This window comes from Cyprinus carpio, chromosome A17 (genome assembly GCF_018340385.1).
Source record: "Cyprinus carpio isolate SPL01 chromosome A17, ASM1834038v1, whole genome shotgun sequence".
Lineage (NCBI taxonomy): Eukaryota > Metazoa > Chordata > Actinopteri > Cypriniformes > Cyprinidae > Cyprinus > Cyprinus carpio.
Window position 1 is genome coordinate 12,213,817 of NC_056588.1, and position 27,936 is coordinate 12,241,752.

At 34.4% G+C, this 27,936-nt stretch overlaps 1 protein-coding gene across 5 annotated transcripts; it reads right to left on the bottom strand.

Moving 5' to 3' along the window:
- Positions 1–195: 195 nt before the first annotated feature.
- LOC109108442 (CNK3/IPCEF1 fusion protein-like) lies at positions 196–27,214 on the bottom strand. Of its 5 annotated transcripts, none has more exons than XM_042774133.1 (22): positions 26,934–27,214; positions 23,539–23,696; positions 22,306–22,508; positions 22,086–22,170; positions 14,903–14,944; positions 14,431–14,550; positions 12,999–13,058; positions 11,699–11,767; positions 11,103–11,222; positions 8,949–9,037; positions 8,562–8,591; positions 8,254–8,357; positions 7,325–7,449; positions 7,027–7,060; positions 6,749–6,924; positions 6,353–6,426; positions 5,860–5,931; positions 3,773–3,840; positions 3,342–3,415; positions 2,749–2,851; positions 2,408–2,586; positions 196–1,490 (listed from the first exon to the last, which is right to left on the bottom strand). In XM_042774133.1, exons 1-22 carry the CDS (start codon positions 26,983–26,985, stop codon positions 1,167–1,169), a joined length of 2,361 nt encoding a protein of 786 aa, XP_042630067.1. In that variant the 5' UTR covers positions 26,986–27,214; the 3' UTR covers positions 196–1,166. The 5 variants fall into 5 exon arrangements, with proteins under 5 accessions (XP_042630067.1, XP_042630066.1, XP_042630070.1 ...); XM_042774132.1 differs by having other exon boundaries at positions 11,094–11,222; XM_042774136.1 differs by lacking the exon at positions 12,999–13,058 and having other exon boundaries at positions 11,094–11,222.
- Between the last annotated feature and the right edge of the window lie 722 nt (positions 27,215–27,936).

Genomic DNA, 27,936 nt, shown 5'->3' on the forward strand with positions numbered 1-27,936 from the left:
TATATATATATATATATATATATATATATATATATATATATATATATATATATATATATATAGTTTTTGTTTCAAAAACTATTTAATAAGCATTTAAACCAATTTCAATGGAACAGGTGTGGTGAGATTGGCTTTGGCTCTGCATAAACACAGTAATTGTACACTTTTTATAAACAAGGCAAATGACAAATATAATTCAAATCTCATGTTTCTATTTCTTTCTTTTTTCATATCTCTGTTTACACTTTTGTGTGTATAAACAAAAATTAACAGCAACATCCAATAAATTATTATAAAATTTTGGGAACTTTCTCTACAGGAGCATTTTACAAGTTATTTAACACTCACTGCTCTCTATATATAGAGATGAGTTTATCAGTCTAGGACAAAAATGTCTGACTTTATAACCAGTTTTTGTCTTGGATAAACTAAACAAAACAAAACAAAATTTGGCTGGTGATGTTTAAAATAAAGCTTCAGATGCAAATATAATATATATATATAAACACAGCCATTATATGCATGATTTATACACTGCTGGTATAAAAACACTGAAAGACTCAAATGAACAGGTGACTGGAGTGTGACCAAAACACAGGCTGCTACTGTGTGGCAATTCTGGGGAAATGACCATTGCTGGGCATTTAATACAAACTATGCACAGTGAAGTATAATTTTTTTTCCTCAGGAAATATAGTTTTTGAGCCTGCTAAACTTGTTTTCAGGATCTACACTGCCATCAATTTTCTACATAATAAAAAGAATACATTCTTATAAAAGCAATACTTTCTTGCCTATCATGTCTAAACATTCCAGAAACATTCATAAAACATTCATTTTTACATATTTAGGGAAACCTTACACACATACCTGATGTAAAAACAAATATGCATCATATTAATATAATTAATCTAAAATATATATTTTTAAAATTACATACATCAGTATAATCAACATCCTTTAGCAAGTGCTTTAAATTAGATTTGTTCTTTTGTCAGCATTATGCAGTTCATAATAAATTCAGTGATGTTTATAGTGAATCAACAGATGATAGATCTTACTTCTGGTAAAACAGCCAGTGCTCTCTCCCAGATGGCTGCAATTCAGATCAATATATTTATCCCAGTGTTGCACTTGTGTTTGTTTTTACAGAATCTGTGCAAGTGTCATATGTAAAAGTAGTCCTCTGTAGTTTCTTCTGTGACTGTGGTATGTGTTTGCATCGGCACCTGTGTCTCTGCAGAAGTGGAGCTTCCATCAACAGGTGTCTCTGCATCTACCAACTGTTCTTCATCACTCAGATTCAGAGTGCTTGCCTCACTGTTGGTCTTGGACACTGTGTCTATGTTTGGTGAGACCGTCTCTTTGTACTGTCTTTCAATGTCCTGCAGCAGGTCTTCATTTAACTGCTTCCACTCACGGTACTTCTGCGGTGAGATCTCAGAGTCGTCCAGGATCTTGTTAATCAGGTGAATTTCTGCTTCCTTCGCCTAGGAAACACCAGCAGCCAGTGAGAAATGAAGAGAGCGCTGTGTGCCTGGGTATTTACATAGACTACCAGTCAAAGGTTTGGAATAAGTAAGTTTTGTTATGTTTTTGAAAGAGGTCTCTAAAGTTCAGCAAGGATGCATTTATTTGATCAAAAAATAAATAATTTAATTAAGTAAAAAACAAAGTACATGCAGTAATATTTTGAAACTGTATTACAATTTAAAACTTCAGTGTCATGTGAGCCTTCAGAAATCATTCTAATATGCTGATTTGGTGCTCAATGATTAATAATGGATCTTATATCAGTGCTGAAAACATATTTTTGTGGAAACTGTGATACATTTTTTCAGAATTCTTTGACGACTATAAAGTTAAAAAAGAACAGCATTTATTTAAAATAGAATTTACTGTAATTTTTTTGTATCAAATTTAAATTTAAATTCACATTTTTTTTTCTTTTCATTTCAACTTACTTTCCCCAAACTTCTGTACGGGTGCATAGCACAATTTTCACATAAAAAATAAGAAGCACATCTGTTTCAACATTAATAATAAGGAATGTTTCTCGAGCACTAAATCGACATATTAAAATGATTTCTGAAGGATAATGTGAAATTGAGATTTTAAAATATATTAAAATAGAAAACAGTTCTTTTAAATTGTACTAATATTTCACAATATTACTGTTTTTCCTATATTTTTGTCTTGGTGAGCATAAGAGACTTCTTTTAAAAACATTAACAATTAATGTTAATTTTTCCAAACTTTTGACTGGTAGTGTAGTACAGTACTTTAAACTGTCCATCTGTTATGATTGACGTGAGAAGGAAATAATAAAAACAACAGTTTGGGTTGGGTTGTTAGTGTGTGTGTGTGTGTGTGTGTGTGTGTGTGTGTGTGTAAATGCATGTCTTACCTTAAGTGTGCTCTGGAGGGCACGGAGTGTGTGTATCTTCTCATTGATAACAGGGTTTTTGTTGCGTTTGATGAAGGATTTACGTAGCTGGTCATGAGTTGTCGGCTGATTCTGACCAATCAGAGACACTCCTCCTTTCTTCAGGCTATGGAACATTTCATCCATCTCATCTACATTTCCTGAGAAACACAGTGAGATTTTGCTTGTTTAAAGAAAGTATTTTTTATTTTTTTATTTTTTTATTAAAGAGCTGGTTATCCTGACACAGCTTTGAAAGGGCTATAAGGATTTAAAGATACTAGACATAAAGAGGCTTATAACATTTTTGGAAGATCCTTTACCTGCAATTTTACTGCCCCCTGCTTGTGAAATGGTTATTGGCTCTGACACCCTGTTCTGCTTTCCCTTTGTTCGAGGAAGTGTGTTTGATTGTGTTTGAGTTTTCTATGACAAAAGAAAGAAGAAATATTTTATGTTCTAAAGGAAAGGTACACAGTAATTTCCCACATGTGTTAGTTTGCATAATGGAAAAATGAATAATCTACCACGGTTTTCACAAAAATATTAAGCAGCACAACTGTTTACAACACTGATAATATAAGAAATGCTTCTTGAGCAGCACATCAGCATTTTAGAATGATGAGCAATGGCTGATGAAAATCCAGCTTTGCCAACACAGAATTAAATTTCATAATATCTGAAAATATATTAAAATAGAAAACAATTATTTTCATTCTAAAATTTAATTGTATTTCACAAATGTATTTTAATTTTATATATGTATTGTTTTGTTTTTTTTTGTTTTTGATTAAAAACTTTTGATTTTTAGTTTTAGTTTATGTTTTTGTTTTTGTGTTAAAAATAAGATTATGATGGTTTGGGTTTGGAGGAATGTTTGTTCTCTGTTCGTGCACGTGTATCTGTTTTCTCTCACCGTATTGACTTTCTTCCGATGAGAATGTGGTGAACGGGACGATTCCTCCTCAGATTCAGTTTCACTGTAACATTCTGAAAACAAAAACATTTTACATAGACGAAGTAATACACAAATAGCATATATACTATGGAAAATTAATTAAAACACACGGCGGAATAAATATATTTCTGACAGAATCATAATCATATGAAACAAAATAAACACTCATAAGCTGACTGCTGATTTTCATGCATGTCCGATGATTGACAAAAATGTAAAGAGGCTGTCATGTAGCATTTTACTGAATCAAAGCTGATATTTTAGTACAGATTTAATTTGCCATTGCATATATTCACATAACTCGGAGCCGTCACAGAACCGCCTTAACTTGGCAGTGTAAAGATGCCAGCTATTAAAAATAACTGAATGTGAATGTGTTGTCTTCCTACCTTGTTCATTGTCTGGCTGACTTTTTTTCTTATGTTTCTGAATGGCTGTGATTAAGCAATTAATCCATCTGTTGAGACAGAGACAGAGACAGAGACAGAGAGAGAGAGAGAGAGAGAGAGAGAGAGAGAGAGAGAGAGAGAGAGAGAGCTAATTTATCACCACTTCATGTCTCCCAACTTTCCATTTGCACCTAGTGATTTGTATTGTGTTGTATTAGGTGAAGACCAATAGGGGGCAGAGGTGACCTGTGAGAAATCCTGAATGCGTAAAACTTAATGAGCGTGTGTGTGCTGTATTAAAGAGCAATAATAGGAAGTATGAGAGATGATGAGTGATGGAGAATAGTGGACATGAGGTGGGAGTGTTTAAGAGGTTAAAGGTTTTGGCATTCACATAATCTCCAGTGCCACAAAACGACACTGTTGCTCTCTGTGTCTGAGTCACTGCTTTACTGCAGCTCCTCAAGAGCTACTCAGGAGGTCAAAGTCCTTAAGTGACTTTGTAGAGTTCAAAGCTTTTCATAATGGAATGAAAATAATGGATATAAAAGGCATAAAACTCTTTAGAACAGACAAATTGAGTTGCCTGATATTGGTCTAATATTATCGTGGGGGAATGATACATGACAGTTAACTTAACTGCCCATGGTTCTCTCCTGAAACTTCATCAGCTCTGTTTTTGGAAGTAAGAAGTACCTGACCTCCACTGGTCATGGGACAGATCATGAAGTGTAAAAGAGAGCTCCAATCTGTAGTGCTATTACATAAGGTGTTCAGCCCTGAATTACTGCAGAGACGCCATCTGACCAATTATCTGACCAAACACTAAAAAACTAAAGTTATTTTCACAAACATATGTTTTAAAAAGAATATATATATATATATATATATATATATATATATATATATATATATATATATATACATACACACACACACATATATGTGTATATATATATATATATATATATATATATATATATATATATATATATATATATATATATATATATATATATATATACACACACACACACACACACACATATATATATATATCCATTAGAATAATGGTTTTTAACCAAGGGGCCGATCTCACTAGGGGGCTTCAGCAAGCTTCCAGGGGCACAAATAAGTCTTAAGATTATTTAAATTTAGTCATATTAACAATCTTAATTAAAATCCTACAAAAGACTAAAAATAAAGATGTACAACATTAAACTGACATCCTATTTTTGAGTTTACAGCTCACATCAGTTTTTTGAATATTGTTTTGGATGAAAGGGTCAAAAAGGTTGAGAACCACTGCATTAGCAGCACCAAAAGAGAATAGCAAAAAACCATCTGGTTTCCAAAACATCCTCTTGTCCTTTCACACTGTTTTCATGCAAAATTCTACTGTCCCACAGAATATTTATTAACCATTTTTTCAAGGAGCTTTTTAACTCACTAGTGCTATGCTAAGTTACTAGATAAAGCTGTTTGCTAACTACCAAAATGTTTATTTTTCCATTTTTATTATCAGTAATATAAAGCAATATGACATACGCACTTTAAAAGATATTAATTTTCATGATGAAGAATAAATTGCCCCTGCAAAGTCTGCTAGATCATGGTAGTCTACTGCACTAGCACTCAGAACTGAATTACAAGGTCTGGAATTGTGTCAGATCTTGTGAGTCTGTATACAGCATTACCTAGCTTGTATAATTCCTTTAATTAATAGAACAGTGCAGATAGTGTAAAAATACTTGGCTGTCAATATATGCAATCTATTCCAAACTCCCTCACACTATTCTTTGAAGTCAACCTGTGAATCGCTTATAGTTGGCTAAACACATTCAACTTTAAAAAAGTGCTTTCACATCACACATTCCACCTTTAAAAATGTCATTGCATCTAACACATCTATTTTAATTCAAAGGTCAAAGCACAATCATTTGCACATGAAGAGAAACTGCAGATGTGCGGCAAGATCTAATCATTGCCACTTTTTACAAAATGCTCTCTAAGCTATAAAGTCATGAATGTCTGTCATTTGGATGCAGCAGGAGAGAAAATGCTTGTTTATATGCAGCCACACTCACTTGCTCATGTCGTTTACATTTTCAGCAGCGAAGAAAAAATTCTGGAAGCGCTGGTGGGACATTTGAAATACACTAGGAGATAAAGAGAAAGAGAGAAAGAGATCAGATGATAATACCCATTAATCTTAGGACAGAGGCTTTAGCAGCTTAATGAAAAAATAAAAACTAATTTGTCATCATGGTGGCAGGTTGTGCTGTTCAGTGTCTGTGGACTGCGGGGGAAGCTCAGAGGAATGTAAAGTGTAATTCTGTTATTCACACATCTCTGGCTAACTGCCCTTCTGCGTCTGATACTCTCGCAGCCAACCACAAACATAGAGTCAGAGGAGACTGACGACTTCTGTTTCTTTATGACCGTGTGAACACAAACAATCAAGCTGATCGGGGTTTAACGTTCACTCAACAGATACGCTTCCCTTCAAATTTGACTCAGCTCCAAAATTATAATTGGGAAACCAGAACCAGCATCTTGTCTGGTGCAGAAAATACTCACTACTTCCTCTTGTGTTCTCCTGCGCTCTCTATACTGTAGCTGCCGATCTTGATTAAGCCCTCCGCCTTCTCCTCCTGCACAAATATATGGGTTCAATAATTATTTCAAGTACATCTACGTTACCACATTTTAAGAGATAGAAATACATGGTTATTATAATTCTGGCTGATAAGCTGATCCAAAAAAGCGGCCAAAAATTTTTAAATACTTAATATCGTCCATCCAATATGTTCCAAAAACATTGTGCATCTCTAGTACAGATGAAAATGCTTTCAAGGAGGGATTCTTTCAGTTTTACAAAAAAAATTCTTAATGTAATAATTATGATACTTCTAATTGGTTACACAGATTGGCACTTTATAAACACAACCTCTTTACAAGTAAACTCGTACTAACCTGTTGGCTGGTATACCAATACAGTGTAGGACCTTTCAGGACGAACCAAAATCGCTGCCATTTCTGAGTCATGAAGACATTTGTTTCTTTTCTCTTCTTCCAAAGCCACCCGTCACAGTCTGGGCGGCCAAGTTCACGACAGGACACCTTCCTGCGGCTCAACGCTGTCCGTGTTCCTAGTGTACATGTGTATCAGGGGTCATTATTTTGCAATGGATGAAATAAGGTGTCCTAAAAAAATACTGAGGAAATAATGAACGAACAAATCCATGCCTAACCTTTAGTAGAGCTCTTTTTGTTCTCCTTTTCCTCCTGCGGTAAAAAGAAATGTATAATTACACTGAGATCACATTGAGGTCTTTCTGCTGATTTCATCAGATTGCCACAATAGAAACACTTTATTGTGACATGCCCCAACAGATGCATCTCAGTGACTCACGGCACACTCAAGTTCATCATGCTCAAGAGCAGAAGTGTGACAGATCATTATAGTATCTCTTTGACTACAAAAGTGTACTAAGTTATATGTCATGCCAAATGAATATTTATAAATGCAATAAAGGTTTTTGTTCTTACTCTTAGTCCTGCCATGTCAGGACAGGAGCTTGTGCTGGCTCGGTTGAGTTCTGAGCTTTGTGGGGATGGACTCCTTTCTGCAGATGAATCTATTTCCAAACTGTTTCGACTTGCACGCTGAGAGTCTATAAAAGTGAAGAAAGATTTAAACATTTTAGAAAGCTTACAAGATGAAAGCAGAGTTGTAAATGTTTGTAAGCTAAGCAACAAATCTATATGCAACAAATAAACCAAAGAAACTATGGGCGATGAAAATATTAGCTTAAAGTAGAATCAATTAATGTGCTGGTCCAGGCTATTTTATGCTGTTTATATACAAATATAGCTAATGAACAATACTATTTTTCTTCGATTTCTCTCTCTCTCTCTCTCTCTCTCTCTATATAAAAAAATATATTTTTAATTCTCAAATAAAAATAATATATTTATTATAATCCATTTATTTGGTGAAAAACAGTAAAAACACCAATATTGTAAAATATTATTACAATAAAAAAAACTGTTGGTTTAAGATTATTCCAGTCTTCAGTGTCACAAGAAGTGTCACATTTCTTATTATAATCAATGGTAAAGTTGTGCTGCTTAATATTTTTGTGGAAACTGTATTACATTTTTGATGAATAGAAAGTTCAAAAACACCATTCATTTAAAATAGAAATATTTTGTAACATTATAAAAGTCTTTACTGTCACTTTTGATCAATTTAATGTCTCAGTGCTAAAGGAAAGTATTAATTTATTTCAAATAAAAAAAACTTACTGAACCCAAACGTTTGAAAAGACAGCAGTGTGAGTAGAACTACATACACCATTATTTCATGATGCATGTACAAATTTTTACTTATTACTTCTGAAAGGACAGGATTTAAAAAAAAAAAAATCCCTGCTGATGTCTTCTATATTTTCTGAAAAGTCTGTGGTGACTCTTACCTGCCCCTGTCTTTAAGGTGTTTGGCTGATGCTCATTAGAGCTTTGTTCACTAGAGAGTGCTGATTTCTCCGTTCTGAAATGATGTGTGCCGTCAGATGCTGATCTGTGGTACATAAATACACACACACACCCTATATGAAAGCATGTAACATTTAAAATATGAATTGAAAAACACAGTTGGCTAAGTGGCCCTTTGCAGTGCTACATATACAGAAGCAGCTTTAATGCCATATAAACTGACCCAAACACACACATAGTATAGTTCACATTCAAATCCAGTTCAGCCATGCTTTACACACACACAGACCTGAGACAGCGGATCACTTGCATGTCCTCACTGTAGCTCACAGAAAACAGTTATGAAACAAGAATTTAGATTATGAAACACACAGGTAGAGAAATGGAGACTTTCACTTCTTATACAAAGTAAGTTTATTGTAAAAGAGTAAAATGATGAAAAGCACAGAATCAAGGCTAAGCATTATACTGTAGGTTACATGAAAGAAGCAGACAAAATTATCCTAGAATATCCTACAATATTTTAAAGGCTCTAACTACTATAATTTCCTCCCCTCAATGGGGAACATGAAACAAACATGAAATAAGCAACTTGAAATGCCTATACACAGCCTGAAATCATGCACATTTAGCATCAAAAAAAGCATCTGAGGATATTCAGCTGAGCTGAACTCACCTAAAGGACAGAGAGCGTACTGAAGCTGCCACCCTGCCCAAAAGAGAATGTCTGTTTTTCTCGCTCTCTTCTTCCTCTTCCACCTCTCTCTAAAAGTAAGGAATTGATAAGATTGATGAGATGTTTGGAAAAACCCAATATCGCTGCAGAGAGTGACTCATGTGGCAAGTGTGTTGGCGAGACATTTTAGGTGTGTGACAATGAGTTCATGAGTGCATTTTCATGTCTTGTGAATGATCGTGGTAAGTTTGTGGCATGTATAACAGCTTTTATGTGTCTGTTTCCAATAAGACTGTATGCTACTGCCTGTGTTTGGGTTTATTAAGCAATACTTTGTGAGCAAAAAAAACAAAAAAAAAACAAAAATTATATATGTATTTTTTTTTAAATTCTAAAATGCATAAGTTTAATTTTAGGATTATTAATTCAGTTTAGGCTATATTAAAACAATAGGTGTTTATAGCATGTCTTTATTTAAACATGTATATGTCAATTATTGATTTATAGTTACATTTATAGTTAATATTATAGTTATTATCATTAACTAAAACCATTAAAAATATTCATTAATTGAAATAAAATTAAAATGACAAAAAACACACAACAAAATTATTTTATGAAAATGAAAACAGAAAAAAAATGAAATCTAATTTAAAATATTTAGAAAAACTGTAATAGTATATCAGTGATACTAAAACACCACTGGAATGTGCTTGATAGCTCAGAAATTGAGGCAAAAAAGTCTTGTGTCTGGATTCATAAGTATGTAATGGGTCTGGTAAGGATCTGTGTGTTTGTCTGAGTTCCTTACACTTCCCCATGGATCGGTCCCTCAGGGTCACCAACAGACCCAATCACTAAATCACACACTGTCCTACTGAGTGTTTGCAGTCACAGAAGACTGGAGGCTAGGAAGTCACTGTTGTCATGACGATGCTCTTATTGCATAAAAAGTTCAAATGAAAATGACACTGTCTCGTTTCCATTTTAAAATGTTTATTTTAGTGTGCATGTCCGAGTTTGTATGTGTGAGACAGTATTCATTTCAGCATCACAAAGAGGAAATGTGCGCATTGCTTATTGAACAAGCACAACCACATGTGACATGGAAACATGTGACGTCAATAAATCTGTTGCAAAGCAACCACTAAAAGAACCAACAGTGTAATATGCTTGCAGCACCTCATATGAGACTCATGTGTTCATTTCTAGCTGGTTATTAACACCATCAAAACATTTTGGCTTTGTCAGGCGCACAGCAAAAACCATATTCTTTACTGTATCTGACCGCAACACACACAAAAAAATTCCACAAGAAACTTTTTACAGAATAGATTCAAAGCTCATCTACATCTGGTTAGAAAAACTTTTTTTTTTTTTATTATCACTACCTGAATGTACATTAATTTAAGCTCACTCTTTCATCATATAAGAAACGAAATGACATTCATTATATAGAGAATAGTAAATTAATGAACGTCACCAAAATGTGTGAAAATACACAGTATATTGTTGATATGTGACATGTATGAAACCCCATCCCAGCCAAATCATGCTTTGGTAAATCATAACTAATAATAATAATAATAATAATAATAATACAATTATGATAAGTCAAAATTGTCACAACTGTTGACTTTGTAACTATGTGGCTTTTTATGTCACAATTTCGAATTTTTATGTCAATTATGATTTACTAAAGCATGATTTTTTTCTTATGTGGCAGAGATGAGATTCCATAGATAAGTCATGATAGTGAAACCTTTCATCCTTTCTTTCCAGTGACAGCTAATCTCAGTTTTTTATTGAGTGCAATGAGTTAATTTGCAAAATAAGAGTGTGGACGTTCAGACCAGTTTAGTCCACAAAGATTTGTCTAGCATTAACAAAGTAGATATACTCCCATGAACTGAAACTGATTTCAGTGTCTTTGAGCTAAACTGTTAGTATAAAAGTAGTGTTTTAATATTTAATTCAATTTTTGTTAATATTTAATATTTGAATATGTGTATATATATATATATATATATATATATATATATATATATATTTATATATATATATATATATATATATATATATAATATTATGTCATTAAGTATTTTTTAAAATGCGGCATATGTTGAATAAAAGGATGACTAGTACCTCTAGTACCTCAGACTTGGCTTGGCTTTCCTTGCGTTTCAGGAACCCTGGAAGCCTCCTCAAAACCAGAGTGACTCCATTTGGATTTTCCTCCAGTTTTTTTACAAGGTTTGCCCGGCTCCAGCCAACCTGAAATAGGATGTATCGGTTACACTGCATTAAATAAATGTATATTTGCATCCAAAATGGTGATTCTTTTGCAACTAATTCTTGTTGCTGCACCTATCTAAATGTCATTTTCAGAAAACTGTGATAGATTTTTTATTTACTAAAGTTAAAATTGCTTTTTAAATTTGAAATCTCTTTCTATAGAGATTTAGTTTGTCTGGAATAACCATTGTTTTTCCCCTCTGCCTATCAGTAATCATAGGATACTGGGCCACAAACTATTGATAATCCAAATTAGTGGACAAAAGACATCTGCTCAAATCCAGCTTGCAGCTCATCAAATAGATGGAAGAGTCTTGCTGTGCTAAATCAGGGTTCAGCCCCTCTCATTAGAACCTTGTCTAATTTCCTTCTTATAGCAGTCTTTATGTAAATAACACTAGTATATCACTATTAATACAATTAAACATAATTAGCATTGAACTGTTACCACTTACCACTATCTGTCCGTTGACCTGAAGGACCTCATCTCCTGCTAAAATCTTCTCACAGATCTCTGAAGGAGACTGTAAGACAGGATTTATGGTTATGTACAACACAGTGTTCTGAGACACACTTCTGAGTATATCAGCACCAAAAATGATTGCAGTGGCTTAGAAGGAACCGCCCACAAGCAGAAACATCAAGCCAAGTGAATTTTGAATGCAGCATCTTTAAGATTGGATGATTATTTTACACTACCGTTCAAAACTTTGGGGTCAGAAATATTTGTGAAAATAATAAAATAATACTTTTATTCTGCAAGGATATATTATATTGGTCAAAAGTAAAGACTTTTATAATGTTACAAAATATTTCAAATTCAAATAAATGCTGTTCTTTCGAACTTTCTATCCATGAAAGAATCCTTTTACAAATTAGGCAGCAAAACTGTTTTCAACACTGACAATAATGTTGCATTGATAATAATGTAATAAATGTTTCTAGAGCACCAAATCAGCATTAGAATGATTTCTGAGGATCATGTGACACTGAAGACTGGAGTAATGTTAAAAATTCAGCGTTGCCATCACAGGAATAAATTGCATTTTACAATATATTAAAATAGAAAACAGTTATTTTAAATCGTAATTTTATTGCACAATATTACTGTTTTGACTTTATTTTTGATCAAATATATGCTGTCTTGGTAAGCATAAGACATTTCTTTCAAAATTATAAAAAAAAAAAATCCCACCCCTAAACTTTTGAATGGTAGTGCAGGTTAAAATATGTTTGTGTGTGTGTGTGTGTGTGTGCACATTAGTGTATTTGTATGTGTGTGTCTTGAATAATATCGCTCTTTTCTTAGATAAAACTTTTTTTTTAGATGAAACTAAAGGGTACGACATCACAACTCCCTCTTCTCCTATTTCTGACCTTAAAGAAGGAAGTTTACTTTGAAACATAATTTTATCTCATTCTCTCAGGTCATAATAAGAAAGAAAAACGAGCCAACAATTCAAACCCATGATTCTTGTTTTAAGTGAGTCCGGACACCTTTATACTAACCCAGATTTTCCCTAGGAGGAAGTTAAGCCTGTACTCACTCTGTTCTGAGCCAATTCATTCATGCATGCATTCACTGCAAACACACCCTCACATATCTCCAAGCAGACATTATAAGGAATGTTTTATATTTGCTTATGCTAGAAAAACACAAATGTTCTCCCTAAATAAATAAATTGAAAAACAAAATGATACTTTACAATATTGGTAAAATATATGAAGCACTGGGGTACCATCAACCCGTCCTACCTCTGCTGCTTTTCCAGTGACAAAATGATTTCTGGATCCTGTGGTGGTGATCTCAATTCCCTATGTGAAAAAATAATGTGCATATCAAGCCAAGAATATTTTAGACCTCAGCTAAACAAGAATTCAATGGATTTGATATTGGCTCCTATAAGCAAGATGAGAATCTGGGCTGGTAATTGGCCAATCAACCCTGCTGGATTGCTGTAATATTCAGCTATCCTGCCAGAATTATGGCAAGAAATTCAAAAGGAGAACCGAGGGAGCATGTTCAAACTGGTACTGGTCAATGAATCGACAGCAGTATCAGATGTCAGCCCAAATTAGATCTAAATAGAATTGATTGTGCTGAAAATGCGCTGTAAGTACAGAGACCTCCTGCTTAAGAGACAATGAACCAGTATGGTCCAACCTCAAGCTAACTGAATCCATTAGTACTGTATATGTCAGATCAATAATAATAGATCATGTCCAATTATTATATTCTCTGAATCTGGATTTCTCCAAAACATGCCACTTCATTATGTCAAAATAAGGACCTAATGAATTTTCCCACAACCTCTCTCCAGGAAACAGTCGAGGCAGGTCCCACTTGCCAAGAATCACAAGTATTTTTTTATATTCTGACAGACAGTCCTAAAACCCTGTTATTGGATTTCCTTGAATGGTTTGTGGATGACTGCCAGTGTAATCATACATGTTGCATTGTGTGTTTGTGTCTGATTTGAAGACACACAAAACATAAAGGACCCAAATTCACCTCAAACATGTCAAAAATGATAAAGACAGTATGTGAGCCTTCAGAGTATGACTGTTCGTAAACAAACCAGGGCAAATTTAAACCAATTATACCATTTATCAGTCCACAGACATCTTATAGAAGAATTTCTCTTTAGCTGCCAAGTGATTGTGTCTAAGGTACAGAAAGGAAGAGCTTTACATAATTAAACTCTCTTTAAATAGCTTCACCCTTAACAACATATCAGCTGAATACAATTCAAAGTAAAGGGACTGTCTAAGTAGAAATGATTTGAACTGTGTTTAGAGAAGGAGATAAGAGAGACAGAGAGGAATAAAGATGATGCTGAAAATAAGATTTTGTTTAAACTCCATCTGTACCTCTATACTAAGCATTAGTTCTTTAACAATCGCAAAATAATAGTGTAAATTTAACAGCAGCAAAGTATCCAAATAAACATTTAATATAGAAAATTACTTGAATCTTATACATTCTTTTTTCAATGTTAAAATTAAAACAAGATCACTGGAGTATGTTTTACAAGAAAATAACATTTCAGTCTTTCTACTACAAAATTTCATGTTTAATTCAGTGTGTTACTTGCCTTTTATTTGTAATTAATTGTGAAATTGGACAACAAGGAGAGAGGATGAAATAGAGAAAGAATGAATTACGGTTAAGAAGTCAAGTCATTACCACTTGATCTCCTGGTGAGGCTGGGACCAGGTCGACACTCTCCAGCTGGGCAGTATGGGTAAGAAGAGGCAATGGAGTTTCGGTCAAAATCTCATCACACACTGCTACCAGCTGACGACACTAAAGAGAGAGACAGAGAGGCAGAAAAAGAAAAACTAGCTTTTGTATTCATCAAAGAATCCTGAAAAATGGTATCCTGTAAAAGCGTATTGCCCTGGGATAACATTCAAATATACACTACAGTCCCAATGATGATGAAATTAAAAGTTCAAATACCACACTTTTTAAATTTAATAAAGGGAACAAATAATATTGAATGAACTGGAACAAAAATATAAGCTGCACATTTGCTTACAACCTTGTAAGTTCATTACACTTATAATATAATATAATGTAATATAATATAATATAATTCAAATAATCAAAAGATGTAGAAAGTAAGAGTGAAGACAGAAGACCCATGATCTCTTACTATGGAGATGATGTCCTTCTCCTTTTCAAACACAGCGGTTTCCTACAGGGAAGAGAGAGAGAGAAATGAGAACATTTACTAAAAATGCAAGTGCTTCCACCCACTGAGGAGTTTAATCCAGAATTCAGAGATCTTCAAACACACAAGAGGGGGGTTTACCTAAACCACTCATGCCAGGGCTGATTCAGCTCCTTCTCAATGAAACACTTCCTTAAACAGAGTGACACTACACACTGCTAATATGCAGCCAACAACCCTCAAACTGTTTAATCCATTACAGGAGCAGTACAAGACCTAAGAACCAGATTACATACACACAAACACACACTCATACGTAATGACTGGAACATGTAGATCATAGTCTAATTAAAGGATTAGGTTGGCCGCTGAGGATCGGTGGCAAGAGAAAAAGTGCTCCCTCACATCTCCTGATTCACTGATGAGCCAGATCTTATGCAACATCCCTGAAGATAAACACTGAATCCCAGACCACCAACAGATTCACTTCAGCCAATAAACAGCTCACTCAGCCGTGAAGTTCAGTACAAATAAAACCAAAACAAATAAGGGCTCATATCCAACCTCAGATCTGTTTGTATTAGCCAAACAGATTCAGAGTAAGTCCATCTGAAAGTATGTACATACTGGTCTCAGGTGTGTGACAGAGAGGATATGACATGACATGCAGCTGAAGAATTTTGTGGGATTTATGTGTGACACTGATGGCTCACTTCTCGTTAATTTAAACAGGTGTGTCACTTCCCCTCATAAGAGACTGACACACACAAAAACATGTAGGCTCACAATGAGTTTCATTTGAATGCATTCATTTCCAGTGGTCCATCAAAACATAACAGGTTCAGAGGTAAACCATCAGTGGAGTTAGTTAGGGCAAGAATCACTATTACTACTTTTCATTCTACATGTCAAAAATGTTCTTTAGAAATAAACCCCTTAGTTCCCCTATAAATACACACAGTTTGGAGCAAAAACAATGAGATCTGACAGAGAGTTGGCAATTTAACACAGCAGTGACTGCTGGGATTCCACTTTAAATGAGAGCAATTATCTGCTTTGTTTGAGGTGATTGGATAAACATACGATTGTGCTTCTGAGCAGGTTTTAATGCACATGTGCTTGGAACTGAGATGCCATTGAAACAGATGTAAACGCAAAACTGAAGGGAATGACAGGATGGAATGATGTGGAAGGTCAAACAGGACACACACTTGTCATGTCTTCAGTGTAATTTAGTTTAATATCTTCTACTGTGTATTCAAACCCTGTCAAAGAAAACTGCCAGAGTCTTTTTATAGGTCATTATGGTACAGTTCAAGGACAGGTCAGTCCTTACTGCTGATTTGAGAGCCATCTTGCTGATTTACCACAATAAATCTAATCTTAATCACTACAGCATAAGATAAAAACAAGTCTAATCTGAATCAGAAACTACAAAGAATTTCACAGAATCAACTCTTATTTTCGTTAGACATGCCTGCTACCTCTTTGCTTATTTAATAATTTTGTGACTTCGATTATCCCTTGACCTAAAAAACAACAGTGTGGCTGCACCATTTAATTTGTTACCATTTTTAAATCCATTCCACAGGATTCTGCAAGTTTCCACAAAAGTCGGCACCGACAATGGAGAAAAAGTTTCTTAATGTTTCTGTGGGCCTGGATACAAGACAGGGACATTTAAATACAAATACTTATTGGCATGAAATGAAAATTCACACTATCTTCTACATTTTGAGATGTTATTGTTCTTATTTTAAATTAATCAGATGCAGATTTCTTTTCTTTTCTTTTTTTTTTTAAATCTCATTATTTTTAATAAAAATGTCATAATTACTAGCTACAGGCTTCTACCTGTTGAAATATACTGGACTTCTCCAATCATTCAGTCTGCTTAAACCTAACCCCTTTCTTACAATCGAATGCAAGCTCACATTCAAATCTGCCTCTATTTTTCAGTGCAATAAATCTGTGTACATAAAGTGCTTGTCCTCATTTTTTTGTAATCAGATTACTTTTTTCAAGTAACTAGTAAAGTAACGCATTACTTTTTAATTTACAAGAAAATATCTGAGTTACTTTTTCAAAAAAAGTAATGCCAGTTACTTTGTTTTCCCATTTATTGACTGACAAGTCTCCTGTCCCCATACTGGGAGAAATCGGAAGTACAGAGGCGTTGTGCGCTGTGTGAACATGATGCTACTGTAGTTCTAGACTAAATTTGAATATGCATTAATTCATCCCAATCACAAAAAACAGATATAGTATTCATCAAAATGAATTAAAACAGTGAAATGCAAACTCAGAATATGACGCAAACCTGCAATAATTAAATATGTTAAATAACACATGTTACTTTTCCTTCAGCCTGAGGTTTATTCATGACACTTTTTGGTGTGGAAGGGCTTTAATATTTGCTATAAATAGAACTTCTTATATTAAAAACAATCAAGCCCTGCTCATATTTAAAAGTAACACGAAAGTAACACAGAAGTAAAGTAATGCATTACTTTCCATAAAAAGTAAATAAGTAACGTAATTAGTTACTTTTACAGGGAGTAATGCAATATTGTAATGCATAACTTTTAAAAGTAACTTTCCCCAACATTGCATCCTCACACAAAGGAGCTTCATTCAGCTCAAAAGCTTTTACCTTGTTATCTTCTAGTTCCCAACAAAGCTCTTTATTTCACACTGATAATGATCATTAACTCTGTTTTCAAAACTGCAGAAAGAGAGATTTGCAGCTGTGTACAATGACAAAGAAGGAGCAAACCAAAGTATATAAATGTTCAGTCTCTAGGCAGAGACAACATCATATGCTCTATTAAGGGGTCACAGACAAGCAGACCTGAAGATACTAAAAAAAGCTCTGCCTTACATCCTGCATGGATCCATTTACACTTCTCAAACGCATAAACAACACACATGGTTTTCCTATCATGGTGGGAACTTTCCATTGACTTATCTATGATTTATATCCCCTAACCCTCATAGAAACCTTTCTACATTTTTACATTGTCATCAAGGCATTTTTACTATGTCTATTAAGCTTGCACCCCATTCTGTACTACCTTCTAGACTGAATTTCCTAGCAAAAAAAATACACTACAAGTCTAGTTTTGTGTAAACTGAGCTGTAGCATTACTGTTTTTAAACCTCTGTGAGGTCTTTATATATCATCTAACATTTAACCAATTTAGTCACTCTACAGAAGCATCTAACGAATTTAGTCATTCTACAGAAGAGACGACTTCCAAAATTCCAAGAAACAGACTGCTTATTAAATAAAACAACAATTTCCTCTTAATAAAAAACAGCAAATATTATACAAGAAAATTCTGAAGCAACTTCAGACGTGTAAACATCGAGGGAAAAATATATTCAGTGCAAAAAAGATAAATCAAGCACTCACAGTACCTCTGTCTGATCGACGTGACCTTTTCTGCTTAATCCACTGATGTATTTCAGTACATTGTGTGTGTGTGTGGGTGGGTGTGTGTGAATTTCCTTTTGCACCCTCTTTCACTCTCCGCCTCTTATCTCTCTTTTAATTAATCTATCTTTCACTCCCTCACCTCTCCTTCTTAAGTTCATTACTCCTCTCTCTCTTTCTTGATAAAGTCATTTTACCGTCTGCTAATTATTCCACACTCCCCGGGCAGTGCTGCCAATACATACAAACACACCAAAACACGCACAGGTGCAATTATATCTCTGATACAAAGAGTTTCCCTTCATATCTGGGTTAACCCTGGAGACACTGAATATTTGTTCATCTGTTCATTAAAACCTCAGCACCACCAGTGAGCAAGACACAGTCATCCACGTATGACACACACTAGTATCACCAGAAAAGTTTGCTTTACATGATGACCTTTTGACTTCAGTTGATGTGGTTTCTATAAGGATCAGAGGCCCACCTGTCCCCTAACACCTGTCCTGGTCTTCATGGCTTCAAATGTCAGAAACTTATTAAATGTAAGCAGAATGAACACTTTATTTCCAGAAACCTTTAGACTCAACTGATTTGAGTGTTCTGACCTCACATGTGAACCGTTTGGATTTAGGATTTATCGGCTGTAATTTAATATACATTTTTCTATTTTTCTAATTATGTATACACATTATCGTTCAAAAGTTTGGAGTCAGTAAGACTTTTTTTTCAAATGAGTGACTAAAGAAATGTTTTAATGTTACAAAAGATTTCTATTTCAAATAAACACTGCTAATGTGAAAAACAAATCACATCTTCTACAAAAAAAGTGACTGTATTCGACATTCTGAATTCTTGAGCAACAAATCAACATATTAGAATGATTTCTGAAGGATCGTGTGATCCTGTCAAGACTGGAGTAATGAAAATTCAGCTTTACCATCACAGGAATAAGTAACATTTAAAATATATTAAAATAGAAACTATTAAAATTTTTTCAGTAATATCACAATATTACTGTTTTCACTGTATATTTGATCAAAATAAATGCAGTCTTGGTGAGCATAAGAAACTTGTTTCAAATGCATTTTTTTTTTTTTTTTTTATTATTAGTGATCTTAAACTTTTGAATGGAAATGTGTAACATTAGTATTTTTACTGGTGGTCATAGACTTTTGGACCCCATTTTATGTATGATTATGTAAAGATTGGTGATCCAGAACAGCTTTCAGTTTGTACATTAACTCCTTTCTTACTGCTGCCGCTCTTACATGAAAAAGATCCTGATTGTTGCACAAGAAAGCATTTGCACTCATGATACTCTCACAATACTGTATGTATAAACAGGAAGTATAAAACAATGCATTTAAATTGGAAAAGATGCCATCAGCTTTAGGAAAACAAACCCAGTGACAAAGCAGAAAGGAAGAGAGAAAAACTCTCTAGTGATATACTCTGTGTTTGTGTGTCTGTGTGTGTGAGAGCTGACAGAAAGGAGCGGATAGCATCAAGTGTCAACATTCTTAATGTGCACATTGCACACTGTTTCTCCATAAATGCACATACACACTTAGCTTCTTTCTCATTTCCACACTTTCCTTCCCCTCTTTAGCAATGCTTTTTGGTCTCAGAGTGGAAGACTAAGTCACATCACGATTCAAACCTTTTTTTCTTATTTCCCTCCCTGCATACACAAACAGCTCTAAAACGTCATTGAATCTTTAAAGCAAACATGAAATCTGCAAGAAACATTAAGCAAATGGTTCAGATGCCTTTCGAATGATAAAGCAAACACAAATCTTGAAATAGGTGCTATCTGATTTCCAACGACACTGTGGCTCTGTCAACATGTTTTATAGATGCCTTTCGATTATTTATGTCTGTGTGTTTTTTCATTGTTTGTTTGTGTGTGTGTGTGTGTGTGTTTTAAACATGTTAAGGTTTATTGTTAAAAGTGTGAAGATTTATTGGTTGGTAGAGAGAGAAAATAAGCAATCAAAACTTATTAAAGTATAAAATTATCAATAGATGGAAAAACAAACCCTGCTGTTCCAGGTCCAGATGAAAGATAGTCTTCTGATGAAGTGAATATCATGTGATTTTCTCTCCTGTACGCTCACCACAGGTGAATAACACACTACTGAAACTTCTTTCAGTTCTCGTAGTCTGACTTTTAATGGCCGCCCCCTTTCCCTCTCTCTCTCTCCCTCTCTCACCCTCTTCCCCTCTCTGCCCCTCTCTCTCAGACAGCCTTAGCCCTCTTGAGTCCACTGAATATATGTAATCAAAACCATGTGTTTGTCAGCATTATAGTGTGTTTGTGAGTATCAGGCACAGAACAAACAAAGTAATTTTTGGGCAACATGCAAGATGCATCTAAAAAACATCTTAAATATTTAGGTTGGCAAGCTGCACAAGGAACACCACAAAAGGCAGCACTGACAGATTTAAAAATCACCAGAACTGACTTTGATCATTTTAGTCACTACAACCTGAAACATTTTCCCTCTACTGTTGTATGCAGTGAGATATTGCAGACATTTTTAAATGAAAAATGACTTAAAGAGGCTATGGCATGGATTTCTTTATTAATGTTTCTTGAGGTTCATTTCTAATGTTAATAACATTTTTGCAGAAAAAAAACAAATGTATATGCAGAAAAATTATTATTTTCAACCCTCATTCTGACGTTGTGTATTTATTATTTTTTTTTATGGTTTTTAAGGTTTGTCTGTAATGAGCTTCTGTTATGATTGGCTAATGTCATTGAATAGGAAATAGTATCAATGCCCCCTCGCTATTGCATCAAGACAAGTGCATTGATCCAAACATTATCCATAAAAAATCATTAAATACAGACAAAGCATTACAAAATCGTAACTTATGGTTTGCTGTCAGATTCAATACAGTTGGCTGCTTCATCTTTCAACAAAAGTTTCTTTGCCAACTCTCCATTACACTGTGCATTGTTTAAAAAAAATTCTGCAGTCAAGTGCTCCGAACAAACATATAATAATCTGACGCATTCTGAGATGCCATTAAAATAAACAATCCACTTACTCCCGATGCTGGGATCCTTCAGAGACGCAAACAAGCTGTTTAAATAGGATACGTCACAGCGAACGTTCCTTTACTCATACTGTTGTCGGCAGACTCAAGCTTGTGGACTGTCACAAATTTGAATAGGCATCTGTATACTGTATCCAGTGCAAAAAGCATCAGTGATTATAATGGGTTCTATTTACTTTTGATGCGACACAACACTGGCATCCAGTGTATACAAGTGTCAGCTATTAAGACTGAACAGCAGGGCCGTGGCCTATGTTGCAATGATATATAAGTATTTGTTGATATCTTGCTCTGGAGGCAGTCATATGCAAAAGTTTTGCCTGTGTGACATCACAAATCTCACAATATCCAATATTGGATAATATCTGTTTACGGACCTTGGTTAAATAAATGCTTTGTTTATAATGAGGAGGATGTTTAAAGGATTTTTTTAATGGTATAAAGACCTCATATGTGAAAAAGACCATTTTCCATTTCAGTGTGTTACTCACACAAAGTTATTGCTTTATTGTAATTTTCAAGCTTGACAGTCACCACCCCATTCACTTCCATTTTATGGAAAAGAGCAACTTAAATACCCTGTAACAACGTGATGTGCAAACAACGACAATTTCTTGGGTGAAACCTCCCTTTAAAACACTCTAACAAGAACACACTTACCTTATGCACTGTAATGTCCAGATCTTTACACAGAGTGGCAACTTTCTCATTTGCTTTGTGTCCAGTCTGCTGTGCAAACTGATACCTGTTAAACAAACAAACATATTATGACTTAGAAAGAATCAAAAGCTACAACACTACTCCATGCACAAATTCACAGCCTGTACATGAAAACATGCAGGTAAACATTGCTCTGTGGTCCAGACTGTGTGATTCTCACCTGTTGAGCAAAGACACAAGTCCATTAGATGTTGTGATCACGTCCACCACTGCCTGCAGTACCTGTTGTGACAGCTTGGTGGCGCTCTGTTCGTCACTGGTATTGACACGCCAGCGCCCCTGTATGCTCATCTGCAGAGTGTGAGCCACTGCATGCAGTTTCTCTGCCAAACTGCGCAGACTGTCACCCCCAACACTGTATGTCTGCGCAGAGTGGAGAAAAAAATATGTTACGTGACATTTACAATGTGTCCAACGTTATCAATCTCTTGATATTTTTTTATCAATTAAAAAAATGCACTCTTTTATAAAGTCACAGAAATGCTATCATGGATTTTTTTTTGCTTTGTTTTGTTGTTGGTGAAAATGTATACAAAAATTATATGTGTTGTAGTTTCCATTCACCACTTTATACGATGACATTTGATTCTGAGAACACTGGAAAAGGATCCATTAAAAAGCAATGTAGAGGAAAACATAACATGTTCTATGTGGTTGCCACATTTGGATGTTTATACAGTAAGTGCATATGTGTTTGGTTCCAACAGAATAATGTATATGAATAATGTATATAATTTAGAAGACAGACAACCTACATTTAAAAGATAAAATATGCAATATTTATACCTCATTTTTTTCACTTACTATGTACATATCATCATATTCTGAAATGTCTGGCATATTTCCTATCCTACAAACACACCCTCAACCTTGGCATGACTAATGTCCACATATCCCTCCAAGTCCTGATCGACCTTTGGTCCATGCATTGTAAATTTTAGGTTTTCTAACTTAATAAAAAATAATTATTCTGCTATGTTCTCTATAAAAAAAGCAGGAGCAGTTAAGACTGAATTGTCTAATGATAGCGACTGATTTAGTCCTACTGCATTCCTCACCTCCATAACAGAGGCTTTAATATGGTTAGCAGGCATATGACACACAAACGCTAACAAATACTCATACAGAAATACGTTATATCAGGTTATGAAATAACAGAAAGATTAATACAATACAAATACATCCTGTATTCACAAATCACACACTCAAATACAAACTTTATCCTCTTTATAACAGCCCATTTAGACCAAATAGAAGCAAATAATAAATAGAGTAAACTTAGCACTGAACACGCCCCTAGGTATTATTTGGAAGTATTTATTCTACTGTAGGCATTTTTACATATTTTGTCCTCACAAAGATTATTGCATGCACACACATTCAAGGGCCTTACCAAAGCACAGAGTTTTTCCACTGCCTCCAGTATGAGCTCCTGATGTCCTATTTTATGCACTCCAAGTTTCTCCAATCTGGTAGATGAAAGATGCAGCAGATCTGAGCCGGAGAGGTGCCATTCGGAGACCGAGTACTGCTGTAGAGGAGCATCCAGACCTGACAAACACACAGATATGACACAAAGTTAAATAAAATTAAGCAGCACAGAGAAACTTAAGCTCATGAATAGTTCAAATTAAAGTGAGATTTGAAGTTCATCACAGAACCAAATGTTACTAGATAAGAATGTGAAATATCATAATAATATAAATATTATTACCATAATATTATTACAATAGGCCTACATATTCTGAAAATATAAATATTATCATATATACACACTACCATTAAAAGTGTTTAATAAGGCAAGGATGCATTCAATTTATCAAAAACAAAAGTAAAGATTTTTACATCATTACAAATGTTTTAAATACTGTTCTTTGGTACTTAATATTCATCAAAGAATCCAAAAATAAAAAACTTTCAAAAATATTAAGCAGCACAGCTATTTTCAACATTGATAATAATAAGAAATAGTTCTTAAGCACCAAATCAGCATATTAGAATGATTTCTGAAGCATTATGTGACGACTGGAGTAATGACTGCTGGAAATTTATTCACAGGAATAAATTACAGTTTAAAATATATTAAAACAGAAAACAGGTATTTTAAATTGCAATAATTATTCACATTATTATTATTACTATTTTTATCAAATAAAAACAGCCTAAGTGACATCATAATTGACATCTTTCAAAACTATAAAAATAAATAAATAAATAAAAAATAACCAACCCTTAACTTTGGGTGCATTTAAAATTGCAACTAATGATTAAAAAATTATCTTTGACCCAAGTAAAATACAGGAAGAAAAATTATGTCAATGAGTACTTAGTAGACAGAGAGAGATGCCAACACATTATGAATAAAAGGAAACAGCTACATGGGGAGCTCAAAAACAACCCACTGATCAAGCCACACTCACATACAAAAACAATTTCCATAGATCCATAATAATGGAAGGAAATGAGTGGCCTAGCATGAAGAAGGTGACATCTGGGTCATGCACACTGAAGTTGTGCAGCCAGTCATGTTAAAACACACACCTGCTACGTGTTTACTTCAGGAAAAAGCACTTTGGAAACCCTGATGTGACACAAGATTCTGTTGTTAATTTTGGAATGTAATGAACAAAATACAACTGTATGCTCATATGTGTGAGACTCAAACAGTGAACATAGAGGATTTAAGCTGATTTCTAGAGTCGGTGAAACACAAAGATTTTGGGCCCTGAGGAAAAATCCTTTGTGTGAGAATTTTATGCAACCACATCCACAGCCAAAATATTGCATAACTGCTGGAGACTATTCTCTAGTCTAGATTCATAACATGTACGGTCTTTTACTATAATTGGGTTTTCTAAACCCCATATAATATGCAGTATAAATGGGCCTAAGGCTTTGTTATCACATTTGGCTTTGATATATTTATTTTCCCTTTAGAGATCTCATAAACTAAGAACCTAAATGATCACAAGATACAACAATGTCCAACATCTGTCAAACAATTAGACAAATAAACAAGGGAGATAAGGGGCTATATGCTTCTATCACAGTCTAATAGGTTCAGAGCTTGAACAGAATCACACTAAAACTACACACAACACAAAGTGCACTAACGTTTTCATTATGCTTATATTTTATAGTATATAAAGTGTTAGAAATAACTAATTGTTTCTTCAAACTCAAAGGCCAGGAAAATTCATGTTAAGATATGTTTTAGGAAAAAGCTTAGGTAACACTTTAGATTAGGGACCACTATTCACTATTAATTAGTTGATCATTAGCATGTTTATTACTAGCATATTGGCTGTTTATGAGTACATATAAAGCACATATTAAGGCCTTATTCTACATGATATACCATATTCTAGATTCCTTAACACTACCCCATACCTAAACCTAACTACTACAACAACTACCTTACTTATCAGTGTGCAGCAAATTACAAGTTTATGGAGGGAAAACTCTAGTTAATAGTGAATATGTGTTATCAAAACTTATTTTAGGAAAAAAGCAAGGTTTAATATTATGAAAGAAGTGTAGAATTCCTTTGTTTTTTGTTTTGTGCAACTGTGTGAAACTGCTGAATTACAAAAGTAGGGTGAAGATGTTATTGGAAGTTTTAAGATACAGATTCAAAAACACAAAGATTTTTAGTGGGTGGAGGTGTTTTAAATAGAAGACACCAGGGCAAGTTAGAAAGTCAAAAGTGCTGTCACTATGAGGTTTTAATTAAAGTCCAAACTCACACAAACGTGTTTTCTCTAGTTATCTCTTGATGTCAAACAACCTGTTCAAAACCCTCTTAAATTCATTCAAAAACTCAAAAATATTTTTGTTAATTCTGTCCTGAACTTTAAATAGTTTTTTTTTTTTTCAATATTGTATAGTATTAAATAGTTTCTTAAACTGAAAAATAAAAAAACATTTTTTAGGTTTGCTGAAAGACCTGTTTAATGACATGATGAAATGTGACAACATGGGGCATTGTCATAATGAACTGTATCTTTGTGGGCAATATCCATCAAACCTTTTTTGTCTTTAAGTAGACAAATCTACAAATAAATATTCACTGGCATAAAAGGTCAACTATTTTCCCACTTTACAGTATCAAGCCACTGTAAAGATAACATAATGAAAAAAAATACAGTAAAAACAATGTGTGAAAAGTAAGGCAGCACTTTACAGAATACATGTAACACTTTACATTTTATAATGATATTACCTAAGTATTCACAAGCGACCACCGCCCAATATAACCACTAACCAGTAACCACTAACTAGTATTAGGTTCATAACATTATAACGCAATACTACAGTAGCCTACTAATGCAACAACAATTTAAACGCAAAGCGACACAAACATATAGTCGATTCTAAAACAAATATCACTTTACAGAGTACGAGTGTTAAAGTGAAACCACAGAACACTGGTCAGAAATGAGCGTGAGGAATAGAGACATACGCGTAGTGAGCGATGTGGGCCAGTCCGGACTCGCACAGAGAATGACAGCAGCAGATTTTATCGCTTCATTACGAGGAAAGACGTATCAATACACTACTGTTTGTTAAGTTAAATCGCTTTTGTATTCACCAGCTGCGAGTTAGTTTCGTGCGAGAGTTTGTCAACAAACTAAAAGGCGCTTCCTCATTCCTCCGACACCATTCTGTTCCTTAGGGATTTGTGTTGTTCCTGTTTAATTCGGCCTTATCTCTCCTTCGACCGACATAAAGTCACCCGTCGGTCTCAAAAACACACACACACAAACAAACATAAAACCACCCTGTTACCTTTGAGCCACTCGGTGACTCTCTCGGTGCTCCAAGACGTTACGGGCTCCATGATCTTAGGAGCATGAATTTAAATCCCTGAAGTTGATCGGAGCAAAGAAAAGTTCATCCTGCTGTCTGGCTGGCACACCTTCCTACAGGTAAAGCTGCGCTCTCAGCCAATGGTGTGCTGCGCTGGTGTCCGCGTGCACTGCGACTGTTTCGGTGTACAGGGAGGGGTTCATGAAACTCTTTCATGAAGCAATTCAGTGTCCCGAGACCAAATCAGTATTCTCGTTTGCCTAACTCTCTGCCCGCAAACGTCAAGCGTTTTGATCAGCTTATTTAACCCTTTAGGGTCTTCGTCTTAGACCTTTCTGGTGCTAGTGTGGGAAACTATTTTAACACATTAAATTCCGTTTTCCACAGCTAAGCTGTATTGTACATGTATTTTATTGTCACAATGAAAATAAAATGGCATATTTTACTAATTATGTTTGTAAATTATGTATATTAGAAATTAGAGAGCGTATGACAATCTGTTGGTCAACAAGAAACAATAATTTAACATAATATAATTATTCACATTGTTATGTTACATTATTGTTTCTTGTTGACCAACAGAGGAATTTTTGAATATTTGGAAATATAGCTACTCAAATATACCCCCAACTATAACCCCACCCCTCACCCCAATAGTGCATTGTATTGCAATCTAGCGCCTCCTACTGTATGTGTGATTGCTGCATTGTTTAGGTGTGTGTGAACGCAAATACAAAAAACAAACAAAAACCGGTTACATTATTTATTGTTCAAACCTGATAAGACATATGTTTTAAAAGCAGTCTGGGCTCCAATGAGCTCTATAATTCATTCTTCCTATACAGATCCAGCCTATTGCAAACAGTGTCTCTGTAGTTATAGATGCATGTGCAATAAGGTAATATTAAATTAAATTAAATTAAATTAAATTAAATTAAATTAAATTAAATTAAATTAAATTAAATTAATATCTCAGAAACCA